Source organism: Epinephelus moara, chromosome 7, assembly GCF_006386435.1.
Source record: "Epinephelus moara isolate mb chromosome 7, YSFRI_EMoa_1.0, whole genome shotgun sequence".
NCBI lineage: Eukaryota > Metazoa > Chordata > Actinopteri > Perciformes > Serranidae > Epinephelus > Epinephelus moara.
In genome coordinates this window covers 16,337,723-16,350,733 of record NC_065512.1, presented here as the reverse complement: position 1 = coordinate 16,350,733, position 13,011 = coordinate 16,337,723, and the positions used below count along the sequence as shown (strand labels likewise).

The following is a 13,011-nucleotide window of genomic DNA, read 5'->3' as shown; positions in this document are numbered from 1 at the left end:
AAAATGACGTTATAGATATCCGCAACTGAATTATGACTAGTCAAAATGACGTTGTAGATATCTCAAACTGGAATTATAGATAGTCATAATGTAATTGTAGATATCTATGACAAACCCCATACACATGAATGACAAAAATAGTTTGAATCTTACTAGTCAAAACTGAATTACAGATATCTGTAACTGTAGTTTTGACTAGTCAAAATGACATTACAGATATCTTAAATTAAAATTCATACTAGTCACAATGTCATTACTACTAGTCAAAATGACGTTATAGATATCTATATCTATGGTAATTCCGGATAGTCGGACTTAGTGATTAAATGTTAAAACGGCTTGCCATAGGCGTCTGACTTCCGGCAGACGGCGATACAGCCTCTGGGGTCAGACCCCGTATTTTTGGCATTCCGGTTTGATTTGGGCGGAGGAGGCGAATTTCCATTTCCGACTGAACCATTGCGATGGAGTTTGCAGTGATGCCAATTATGTTCCGCCTCGTTAGTTCACAGCATGGAGCGTTTAACCTGGCAACAACTGCCGCCGGCTCAAACGTGATTGATCAATATGGCGCAGACTACAAACAGCCTAGCACCGGAAACCAGGGCTCTTCCGGTCTTCTTCCGGAGGCAAGATCTCCGGGGTTTGCCTACAGACTCTACATTCACTTAATGTAGAGTCTGTATATAAAGACTACTACTTAAGTAAAGGATCTCAACACTTTTCTCACCGATGTCTCGTTATCTCTCTTTGAAGTGTAATAATGATCATTTCCTCTTGCTTCGGTGCATTTCTGAAACATCTGGAGCGAGTTAGTGCAGATATCAAACACGTGGTCTCAGAGAGCTCAAGGAGAAAAGTCTGTGGGACCAGAAATGAAACTGAAACTGAATAACTGGGTTGCCAGGTTTGTCAAAACCCATCATTTAGGCTATGCTTTTTAAAGACAAAACATGAAAAACACAATAAGATTTTTCTTTTCATTTTTTATTTTTAAAATGTGTTTATAAAGCCACAAATCTCAGCAACAGAAAAAAATCTTTGACTTAAGCCCGACATGAAACTTTCTATGGAAGAAATTGATTTTAAAATGTATTAAACATGTTTGTGTTAGAATGAAATTAACATAGCCCATAGTGCAAACTAATATTACAGAGGATAGCTGTTTAAGGTTATGATTATCTGAATGGGAGCCACCAAATCTAAAGAAAACAAGTACAATACATTAAAACCACACATTTATGTATTTATGTACGATCACTGATTGTTGTGTTTTCCTTATCATATAAAGATGCTATTTTATTTCTGGAAGCAGAATATACAGCTCCCGATGAAGACACCAAGTCCACAGTGATATTTCTGAAAAGTTTGAGGGCTTATAAAGGCTTAAAGTATTAAATAATTACACATACAGTATAATAAACATGCTGTTTAAGGCTGGCTCTCATACTTTGTGTGACAAAATCTGACTCTTTGGGGGCAGAAAACGAAATAAATAGATGAATTTTATTTTAGATTGTAACTTAATATTTCTCCATCGTCTCGATAAATATTACAATTATTTAAAAAAAACAAATAACTTGGTTGTACAGAGATTGAACTGGTCTGTGGGATCTTGGGAGGTCGACGGGGGATATTTCAGAACCTGGCGACCGCCAGTCAAAGTAACAGGCGGGGAAACGTAGGGTGGTAGTTAAGATAAGATAAGAGATAAGATACACCTTTATTGATCCCACAATTGAGAAATTCCAGACTTGACGAGCAGACTGTAACTGTAACTGTACGAGGAAACAATTTACCAGTTTATTTTAGATAAAAAGAGTTAACCTGCCGTTAGTTAGTCGACGGAAATGGACGATAATACCAACGTGTCCTGTGTACTTTGTCGTCTGTCAAAGGAGACGGAAATAACCGGATCGTTGTTGACAAAAGATGAAGTCACAGCTCATCAGAACTGTTTGGTAAATATCAGCATGTTTGTTCTTTGATATGTTATTTATCTCTAACTACAGATATAAACTCGTCTTTACTGTGCTGTGCTTCTAACATGTAACGTTAGCTCAGTTAGTGAGTTACGGTACGGGTTGAAGTATGACCTCACAGGAGCTCCTGGAGCTACAAGCAGACAAAGGCAGTAGGAAATGATCAGGTTATTATCTTGTTGATTGACTTGTTCAGAGATGGAGGCAGGTAAGAGGACAAAAAACGCCAATAGAAACTTCATGCAAAGTGTGTGGCTCCTTCAGTCAGTCAGTATATAACGTTACAGGATGTGATCATGATAATGAAGGACACATGTTCTGAGGGGAATACTTTTGACAAATGGATGCCAGCTGCTTTGCATCGTTATGAGAATCTGATGTGATATTTTGTGGTACACGCACAATCTACTATTTCAAACCTCTACTCATCTACACTTTAAAGCAGGGGTGTCAAACATATGGCCTGTGGGCTAGAACCGGCCGCCAAAGGGTTCAATATGGCCCACAGAGCATCATTCCTGTGGGCTACAGCAACACTAAACCCTTGAGTTTGCCTCATAAGGACCAAATGCACAAACCCACTATTTTTAAATATCTCATGGAGAGAGATTCTCACTGCAGCCTGTTTTATTTTGTCCTGAAAATGTCGGCGTGCCGCCTCGTTCTGTGGACGATGAACGAGGTGCAGACTTCCATCTGTGTCATCAGTAATGAGGAAATGCAGTGAGTGCTGGACGGAGCAGTGAGTGACGACAACCTCGCCCACATGAAAGAGTACTGCTTGCAGTGGAAACACTAGGTCACCATCTCTGAAGGGTTACTTATGGTTCCAAAGGAACCATACTGATAGTGTTTGGTGGAAACTCTTTGGTGGCTTAAGAGTAAACATTGCAGATAAGTCATTAATTCCACTTTTCAATTAAATGCACTGCTATTCCTATAAAATCGGAAGCCAGTGTGCTTGGTATGCTCACAGCACCTTTCAGTGCTCAAGGAATATTATATTCAGCACCACTATGGAAGATAAATCAGTTGTTGGCAGGTTTGAGGAAGCATAGGTATTGTTTTAGTTTTAGGTTCCCAAGCCAGGTGGACTGACCCCATCAAAGCACTACTTTGAGGGTGAGTTAGCTAAAAAACAATTGTTGAAATTGCACGTATTTTTATTTCATCCTTCAACCTTCATCTAAGACTGTTCATCATTTGCTTTACACTAGAAGAGAGGGAAACAGGTTATGCAATGGTTTTACTGATGCGGCCCACTTGAGATCAAAGTGGGCGTGTGTGGCCTATGAACATAAATGAGATTGACACCCCTGCTTTTAAGGGAAATATTGCACACTTCATACTTGGCCAGTAAAGCGGATTTTATCATGATGGCCCACCAGCCAATGAAGACAGGAAGTACAATGCTTTCCATTGTATGCAATATTAATTAAATGTACAAACTAAGAAAAAACATACTGGCCGATTCTGATAGTTCATTTTAAAGCCGATATCAGCCGATACCGACAATGTGCCGATATTATCATGCATCCCTACTGTTTCTAAATCACATACTGCATATTTTTGGTCTCTGTACTGCAGTTTCTTGTTACAAATAAGTTGACATATTCCCTAATACTGATACATCACATATCAACTAATTCTGTACATCGGCCTGGCTCATTTATCAGTCAATATGACCTCAGCTTCAGATTTCATATCTAGATTGACATTACACAGCTTTGTTGACTTGGACTAGGTCAAAATTTAAGTTTACAAATGTGTATGTCACACTGGATAAAGTAGTATTGTCCTTCATTTATGATTTAGTGTATGGATGTCTAACAAGGTCTTCATGTACAGCTGATGTTTATTCCTGCTCCTACAGTGAAACAGTTGATTGTGTATCTTTGAATTACAGTGTCACTGTCCAACACATTTTGTCCTCACTCATGTTGTTTCTGCTTTTGTTTTTCTAGTTATTTTCCTCTGGTATCATTTGCCAGAGTACCCCACAGCATGACGATTTGTTTGGCTTCTCTGTGGAGGATGTGCTGGGTGAGGTGCAACGAGGAAAACGTCTGGTAAAGACTACTGACATTTGCAGATAGGAATAGGTCTAATCCATGAACTGTGTACTGGAAGCTGTTACTAGTTGTGTTACGCTTTTGTTTGCATTAGGTTTGTAAGAGATGTACCAAAAGCGGTGCCACTGCTGGGTGTGAGGTCAAACGCTGCAAGAGGTCCTACCACTACCCATGTGCTGTTAAAGACAAAGCTATCATAATTGAGGATACAAAGGAGGAGAAATATGTGTGAGTACAACATAAACATTTGCCTGTTGGTCCAGAAAATGGTCTTGCATTTTAAAACATCCTGCACTACAGTACGAAGAAAGAATTTTTTATTTTGGTTTGTGTTTTCATGCTTCAGGCTGTACTGTCCCAAACACGATCCAAAAGCTCAAGGTAGGTGGAAATTTTGCCTTCTTCCTGTTATCACTTTTTTTAGTGTTTGACTTCTTGTGGGTTTAATTTTTCTTTTTCATGTGCAGAAAACAATGGCTCTGTAAATGGACGCCCATCTTCCCATACAAAGTCCTGGACTTCCAAAACTCCCAGTGAACCCAGATCAGCCAAGGTTTTACTTGATGAATGTTTCTACCGTATTCACTTAAGGCAAACCACTTAAAGGGACAGTTCAACCCAAAATCAAAAACAAATATTTTAACTGTCGTGTTACTTATCAATCCAGATTATTCTGGTGTGAGTCGCAGAGTATTGGAGATAAAGGCCGTAGAGATGTCTGCCGTCTCTCCAATATAATGGAACTAGATGGCACAAAAATTAACAATTAATTAATTAGCTGCGGCAAGGACAAAGCCTTTGTGCATGGGGCGCCTGCTCTACCAGGTGAACTACTGGGCACCCTAACATTTTGCAACTTACATCAAACAATCTAGATTGATAAACAGCACTACAGGTAAGGGGGAAAATAAGTATTTTTTTTATTTGGGGTGAACTGTCCTTTGAAAAGTGGAAATCTTAAAAGGGCCCAGTAATCTGCTTTTTCTTTTTAAATTTCTGTTTTCATTTCTGGGAGTAGAAAATTCAGAATACACAGAAGGGTTTTATCTGACCCCAAAAATGTTTTGGCAAGTAATGATATCCGTTTTTATTTTTCCTTGAGTTTTTTTGCCTTACCTGTGAGGAGACAGAAGGAAGCATCAGCTTGGATAGTTTGTCTGATAACGTTGTGAAATAAGTATTCTCCCATCTTTCTCGATAACTAAACAATTCTGTGTTTCTAATCTGCTCTGTAACAACACGCCATGCCACAAGAGGAACTCTAATGGTAAGTCCTGCTCAGAGCGCACATGTTTTAAATTATTTTTTGTTTTAATATCACACATTAAATATCTGTTCTTGACAGGTTGCGCTAAAGCCCCCAGACCATTGTCTGCGTGCAGCAGTGACAATGCAACACCTTTATCTTCCAAGGTGCACATATTATTCAGAGTCACTTTGAATAAAACTTTTAATACTATTTCATTTATTTCAAAAAAGATTCAGTGATTAATAATGCTGCTTTTGTTTTTTGAAACAGAGACGGTGTGAACCCAGTGATGAGTAAGTGTGTGATAATTCTGCTGTTCTTTAAGATATAGACTCTTGTCTAAGAAGATCTCTCTAAGTTTTAGTGACAACGTAGCCTGATGAAGGTCTGAGGAATAAAGCGAGTACAACTGGACAGTATTGGTTTGTTTGTCTTCTCTCCAATGCACCTCTGTTTTCAGTGGTGGACAATTTAAAGTTGAAATATTTTTTTGATTTTCCAATCATTTCTGTAGTCTTTACAATTACCTCCCTCCTGTTTCATTCAGCCCCGTCACTTTTTGCTTTCCATAAACTGTTTAACTGTAATAATTGTTATAATGACTGATCTCTCCTTTCTGTCACAGACACAGACAAGACGAAACGCCCTCTAAACGTAAATTTAAAAGCCCCAGAGTCATACAAACAGATGATTCTTCAGGTTCAGGTGAACCCACATGCAAGACATGAGAGAAATTTATTGTATACGTTTGTATGAAGCGGTTAAAACACAGATTATTTTATTTTCCCTTCTTCTACAGATGACAGTATACTTGATTCAGACATGGCAATGTTTGCCCCTTTAGAGACGGATTTAGAAAGCTGTGTAAACTCTGTTTACGAGCCCGAAGTAAGTCTAATCTTTGATTATTCCTCAGTATGTAACACAATCATTAGAGATGTTTAATGATATTATAATAATCAATTTTCTTCTCTTTTGTTGTTTTTTGCCTCTCTCTCTGCAGTTGAGCAGGTGAGATCAAACTTCAGTGATAAACTGAAAACAAATGTGCACTAAGTTTATTTTAGGATATTTACAGTGTGCAGTGATGTTTGTTTTTTACATTGTGTGACCTTGTTGAAGCTAATCATTTTCTGTGTTGACTCATTTCTGTTGTCTGTTCTGTAGTTTGTGGTGTATTGCAGTAGATTGAAAGATACAAGCTAAAGCCTCGAGCATGACCACAGTTTCATTATCACCTCTCAGTCAACATTACTGAGTACCTTAAATGTTAGTTCAGAGGAGTTTTGTATTGGACTGCATTGAGATGTTCAGTTTCTCTTTTGTCTGGTCACTCTGTAAAAATGAAGTAGAGGATAACTATTTGATGATGTTCTCCACTTACAGAAAAGACACTGAGAGTCCCGTTCTGTACATCTCAGGTAGGCTGTCACTGCAGATTCAGTATATACAAAGTACCTAGCCCAGATGTGTAATGTACAAATGGTTTGTAAACTCCTGCTGTCTCTCACAGAAAGTCAACCAGAGGAAGAGAGAGGAGATGGAAGTGAAGATGAAACAATGATACATTCAGTGAGTCGTCCATATTGTCTTGTCTTCAGAGTGCATGTCTGTTTTTCCGAAACTCTGATCATTTTGTTATACTGCAATGAACATTCTAGCACGTCTCCTAATTTCTCATTTAGTCCCGGACAGCGTTAGTTTTGTTAACAAAAACTATGTCTCTATACGTTCGTCAACAACCTTTTTTTCCATGACTGAGACGCGACGATGTCCAGTAGGCTTTGGCGGTATCATTTTTTTCATACCTTCCTGAAATTTCACTAGAGTATACAGTATATGATGATATTTGTCTGCCTCAGGAGGCTGTTTAATCCCTTACTCTATAAACTTATTTGAGATTCACATATGGTGTCTCATGGCAACTTGCAGTTCAGTCAGGAGAGACTCGACAATTCTGCCTAAAATGACAGCTGACGGCAGCAGAGAGAGCTGATTTAAAATATTGCAGTAGCATCCTGATTGGCAGATAGAGATCGTAGCTAAGTTTGATCGGCTAAGTAGAAGAGTGAAGACCCACAGTCAGGTGATTAGAGGAAGCAGTAGGAGTGGGAGGGAGAGAATTGTGAATGGATGAGCACAAAGAAAGTCTTCCTAAATGAACTTACACTGAGCTTCATAACAGTATTGTGTCACCTAACATGAGATGTGTTTGCCTGCTCTCAGGATGCTGAGTGGCAGAGTCTGCTGTGTCCTGTGTCTCAGCGACTTCCAACAACAGTAGATACAATCTCAACTGAGACCTCCCCACCTGCACTTCCAGATAAGGATTTGGTTAAGACAGAAGGTAGGTGACAGGGAAAGGGGGATAGAGCATTTTCATGGGTAAACAAGGCCTTGAAATCAATAATGTATTGTAAATAGGATACAGCAAATGTCTAGTGATCTTAAGAGGGTTCTGTTGTTGCAGGATGTTTGCAAATTATGTCACTGTAACCTAGTGAGGTTATGTGAGATGGGATAACACATGGAGCCATCACTGTTTTTTAGGATCCACTCCTGAGCAGGCTCCTGTCCAGAGTCCCGATCAACACACCGCTGGACCCTCTGTCCCACAGCAGAGCCCTGCTGGACCCCCTCCCTCCTGTGACCACTCCAAACCTCGCAGTGTTACTGCCTCACCTCCGTGCACCACCTCAGCAACTTCCCCAGCTCCACCTGAGATCGTTCATGTAACCGTGATGCTTCCTCCTTCCCCTTCCCCTTCCCCTTCCCCTTCCCCTCCCATGGGACCTCCATCAGACCCAGAGCCCACCATCAACGCCACCAGCTTCTGGAGAAGCTGCAACGCGGCAGGATGCACACAGGCCATATTCACTGGTTTCATTAATGAGATGAACGATATCTCCAGCAGGATTCAGTCAGACCAGGCGAGCCAGGAGGGTGAGGGAGGATCACTGTGACAACATCTCTGTCTCACACTTATTTATGTTTTAAACACTGAAGAATATAAAGCTCTCCCTCTTGTTTCCACAGATTATGATCTTGCACTTTCAGTGATGACGGCCTCTGGAAAACTGGCAGAGCTTGTGGCCAAACAGCAGGAAGGTGAAGTAACCTCTTGTGTGGCTCGAGGGACTGTGATCTTTTTTGGTCCCTTGGTTATATACTCTTACATTTTTTGTGACATGCTATATTATGAGGTTTTTCTTTAAGCTCACTAAATTAGGACACATTGGCTATTTTTTGTATTACTTTTTATGGCATATTATACTATAATTTCTTTTAAGTTTTTATAAATTTTTAATGGCATACTATACTGTAATTTTTACAACATACTATACCATGACCTTTTTAAGAAATACTACACCGTGACGTTTTTTATGACATACTATACCATGACCTTTTTTATGACATACTATACCATGACCTTTTTTATGACATACTATACTGTGACCTTTTTTTATGACATACTGTACCATGACCTTTTTTATGACATACTATACTGTGACCTTTTTTAAGACATACTATTCTATGACCTTTTTTATGACATACTATACTGTGACCTTTTTTATGACATACTATACTGTGACCTTTTTAAGACATACTATATTGACCTTTTTTCATGACATACTATACTATGACCTTTTTATGACATACTATACGATAACTTCTCTATGACATCCTGTAATGTTTTTTTTTTCTTTTTTTTCTTGCACTCTATTTCATGATATATTTGTGACATAGGTAAGCTTCAGCATTGCCCTTTCTATCATTTTAAAATTTTGATTACTGAAGGACAACATATTGTCTTTACAGAGATACAAAGAAAACAAGTGGAGCTGCAAAAGGCGGCAGCAGTTATGGAGAAGGTCATCTCAACACTGAGAGATGTCCATCAGCAGCTACAGTAAGAACATGAATATCTACGTTTACAGTGAACTTCCTTTTTGACTGTGAGTTCCACTGTTGTTTTGTATTTCCCATTACTCACACTGACACTTTAAGCATTTTCTACAAACTGTATATTTGTGGTTTTATGGTTTTGTCTTAATATTTAAGACGGTGGAGAGGCCTGAATGTAGAAATACAAAACTGCACCAATATTTGGCATTCATCATTCAAAAAGCAAATTAATTAATTAAATTGTTACAATATGATCTCAGATTTCAGCCTGTGATCGTGATGCTTTTACAAATGAGTTGTACATAGTGACATTCCCTTTAGGAAAGATGTTACATAGGGATGTTACATGTCATGAAATATATTTGAATTCAACAAAAGCAAGAGGTTTTATCATTTAAATCATGAACTAAACAGGAAGAACTGGAAAGACTGTGTGCTGAAAATGTTCCACATCCAACCCTATGAACTGAACCAAGTATGCCTGAACTCTTGAAATGTTGAAATTGTGAAAATAACTTCTTTTACATATATATTTTGTTTATGATGTTGAGCTATTTTATTGTTTAACATGTGTTTTATATATTTTTATAATTGTGAATGTTGAAAGAAAACCCTACTTAAATGTGCATGCAGAAAGGATAAACGTTTTAAGACATGATACACATTGTATAGAATTGTTCACTGTTCTTTTTATGAATATTTTAAAAGATCATTGCAGCTCAAACTGCTAATGTTTACAGTAACCCTTCAGCTTTTTGTTCCATGAATCAGTGAGTGGCCCAATAGGTCTGATGCTTTTTTTTTTACTTTTTTAACTGTGAGTAAGATTAAGTTCAAACTAATAATCCAAGGACAGGAAGAGCCGAAATAATACTGCAGTTTACAGTTGAGTTTTCACAAGGAGGTCCAGAAGTCTTTTTTTTTTTTTTTTTTTTTTTTACCTTATTGTTTAGTCTTGTTGTACAGGTTACATTTTTATGGAGTAAAACTGGTCATTTATGCAAAACATGTCGGTGTATTTTTCTTGTCCTCCTTGTCTTTAAGTCAGATATCATTCAATTTAAAAACTCCCCTGATAGAGTTAGTGTCAAAGAAAAACTAAAGGTTGTTGGTTTTCTTATCAAAGAAAATGAGTTTATTTTTGAATTATCTGAAGTAATTTCCTCCGTTACAATTAGGGGTAAGATTAGAGAATTTTAATATTATAGCCAAAGGAGATTATTCATCTTTCCCAACCTTTTTAAAGATTTGGAAAAAAGATCTGGGGATGGTTTTAGACGAAAATACCTGGTTAAACATTTGTGAAAGAAAACATTTTACATTCACACGTAACAACATCAAGGACATTAATTTCAAGTTTATCCATATATTTTTTCTCACTCCCATATAAATAAATACAATTTCCAAAGACAATAAAGATGACTGTCCGAGATGCGAAACTGAAGAAGGAACATTCATGCATATGTTTTGGCAAATACTGTTAAAACATTTCTGGAATTCGGTTCATTCATTCACAACATTGGTCCTTGTATTTATTAAAGGATATGCCAGATTTCCAATTAGAAGAATATTAATTACCATAACATACTTTGCAAAGAAATGTATACTTCTATTTTTGGAAAAATGAGTCCCCTCCTACTTCACAGCTATTCCTGGATCAATTATCACAATTCCTACCACTAGAGAGACTGACCTTAGAAAAAAACAACTGCAGACATTTCAAGAACTCTGGTCCCCACTATTTTCTTTCTCTTCAAGAGGAGTTTAATAATGAACTTGGACATTTTGTAGCCTGGAGCCTTTATTTATACATCATAAAGTATGGACTATAAAGGGTTGTTACCTTTTAATGTTGTCACTGCTTTCTTTGTTTTGTTCGCTTTGGTTTGTTTAGTGCAGTTTTAAGTCCTTTATTTGCTCTTTTGCTTGCTTGTCTGTCTAGTCTGTTTATTCTGGTATATGGGGATGGAGGGTACTCAAACTTAGTGTACTCTGTTGTACTTGTATGTTTTCATATTGGTGCTGGTTTATGGTACACTTGTTGGAAATAAAAAAGATGCTGAAAAAAAGAACTAAAGAAGCTCTTATTATGTTATGGAGTTGAGCTGGAAAAAAAACCAAAACAGTTTCCAGCTTCAGGAATCCACAAATGTAGTGGCATCATGTTCACATCACAAACAGTTTGGATTTTTTTGTGAGGTTGTATATCTTAGTTTTTCAGAGTAAAGGAGTAGATGGCAGTTGCTTCCAGTTTAGAGGAGCAGGAAGGAGTGCTACGTCGGAAGCTAAGGAATGTACTGCTGTGGACAGGGACAGCAACAAATCGATTTTAGCCATCTAAAACAGGGCCACCTGAAGCCATTATTACGCTCTCCTCAAAGCCACCAGACTCCACTGACAAAAATGGTAATTTTACCTTGCAGAAGACGGGAGCTGCTGGTCTACTACTGCCTCCATAAGTTAGTTTATTTGTGTAATTGTGTGACTTTGGTGTTAAGTTCAGATTTACCAAAGTCACACAGTAACAGAAAAATCAAACTAATTGAGGCAGTGGTAGCCCAGCAACCCCAGTGAGCACCAAATGGGATTCCGACATTAATTTCTGGTTGAAAACTGGTTGATACTCGGCCTTTTCGCCCTCCTTTCAAACAGCTCAAATGCGATTACAACATCAACTTGTCAAAATACGAATGTGTTAAATTATTTTTTGATAATTTCTTAAGTTGTAGGTCAAAAGAGAGACATTGAATGGGTGGATGGAGGTGGGAGGAGTGGGTATGGAAGGGTAGCCCTGCAACTTTGGGGATGATGGTAGGTTTGTTGTTCTTGTAATTTTTCTTTTTTGATCTCAGGGTTTCATGCACAATTGTAAAGTTCAGAAAAATTAGCTTAAATTGTAGATGTTGATTTTATGTGGAATCCATCTGCTCAGTAAAAGATATTCAAAAAAGAGAGAGACATTACTGATTAGTGTGTGAGGTATTTCTCCAAAGTCATATTGCACTGGGGGTGAAATGTGGTCAACACCAAGACGTAATTTGAATGCATTCAATGTGAATATAAATGTCATAAATATGGAACTATATAGTCTGTGTGCTGCCACCAAGAAGCTTTCAGGACACTTCTAGTGTCAGATCTGTACACTCTGCATCATTCATGTAAAATAACACAATTTGGGCTTACTGCTGTAATGCGCATGCGCAACCTTTAAAGCGTCGTTTAGTTCAAAAGTACAGACGTCCTGCGGCCCTCCGGGACTCTAGGACTGAGGAGAAGGAGCCAACGGAATAAACGCGAGTCTTCACGCTACCTACACACTTTGTAAGTACATGTGCTACTGTATTTCAACTAAGCAAACCAGAAATTACCACTATTAGTTTAATATTATGCCGCTCACGATGCGGCCCAGGCTGCCGTTGTGCCAAGCTAGCTTGTTGTTAGCGTGCTAGCTTGTTGTAGCATGCTAGCTGCAACTTCTTTTTAGCATGCTAGCTTGTAGCCGCTTGCCGCGGCAGGAAGAATCTATAAAGGTATTATTGGTGAAAATGAGTTGTGTACTTGTAGATTAACAAAATACAAATACAACACAACACTTACACACTTAAAGGCCGTTTACACTTGGCCGGCTATTTTCATAAACGGACATTTCACCGTCTCCGTTTTCAAAAAGATCTTCGTTTACACTTACCCGTGTATATATACACAAGAGCATGCCAAACCTGTAGGTGGCAGTGTAACGAGAAGCTCAAGCCTTCCATGTATCCATTGTCACCATAGCAACATAGGTCGCACATTTGACACA

General features: G+C 38.2%; 2 protein-coding genes and 2 long non-coding RNA genes across 4 annotated transcripts in view; all 4 read left to right on the top strand.

Moving 5' to 3' along the window:
* Positions 1–13,011, top strand: part of LOC126392581 (uncharacterized) — a 21,798-nt gene that overhangs the window by 3,024 nt on the left and 5,763 nt on the right. The window contains exon 2 of the long non-coding RNA XR_007570196.1: positions 10,314–12,530. This is a non-coding gene — a long non-coding RNA (uncharacterized LOC126392581). The remainder of the gene's footprint in view (positions 1–10,313; positions 12,531–13,011) is intronic.
* Positions 1,680–5,150, top strand: LOC126392579 (PHD finger protein 6-like). The gene is made up of 5 exons (XM_050048029.1): positions 1,680–1,961; positions 3,947–4,051; positions 4,149–4,282; positions 4,401–4,435; positions 4,522–5,150. The coding sequence occupies exons 1-5, from the start codon at positions 1,851–1,853 to the stop codon at positions 4,656–4,658; spliced, it is 522 nt and encodes a 173-aa protein (XP_049903986.1). The 5' UTR covers positions 1,680–1,850; the 3' UTR covers positions 4,659–5,150.
* LOC126392582 (uncharacterized) lies at positions 5,250–5,973 on the top strand. Its single transcript, XR_007570197.1, has 4 exons — positions 5,250–5,321; positions 5,400–5,467; positions 5,574–5,596; positions 5,929–5,973. It is a non-coding gene; the product is annotated as an uncharacterized LOC126392582 (long non-coding RNA).
* On the top strand, positions 6,556–10,316 carry LOC126392578 (proline-rich protein 36-like). Its single transcript, XM_050048028.1, has 6 exons — positions 6,556–6,724; positions 6,817–6,875; positions 7,530–7,650; positions 7,854–8,246; positions 8,340–8,411; positions 9,123–10,316. The coding sequence occupies exons 1-6, from the start codon at positions 6,571–6,573 to the stop codon at positions 9,215–9,217; spliced, it is 894 nt and encodes a 297-aa protein (XP_049903985.1). The 5' UTR covers positions 6,556–6,570; the 3' UTR covers positions 9,218–10,316.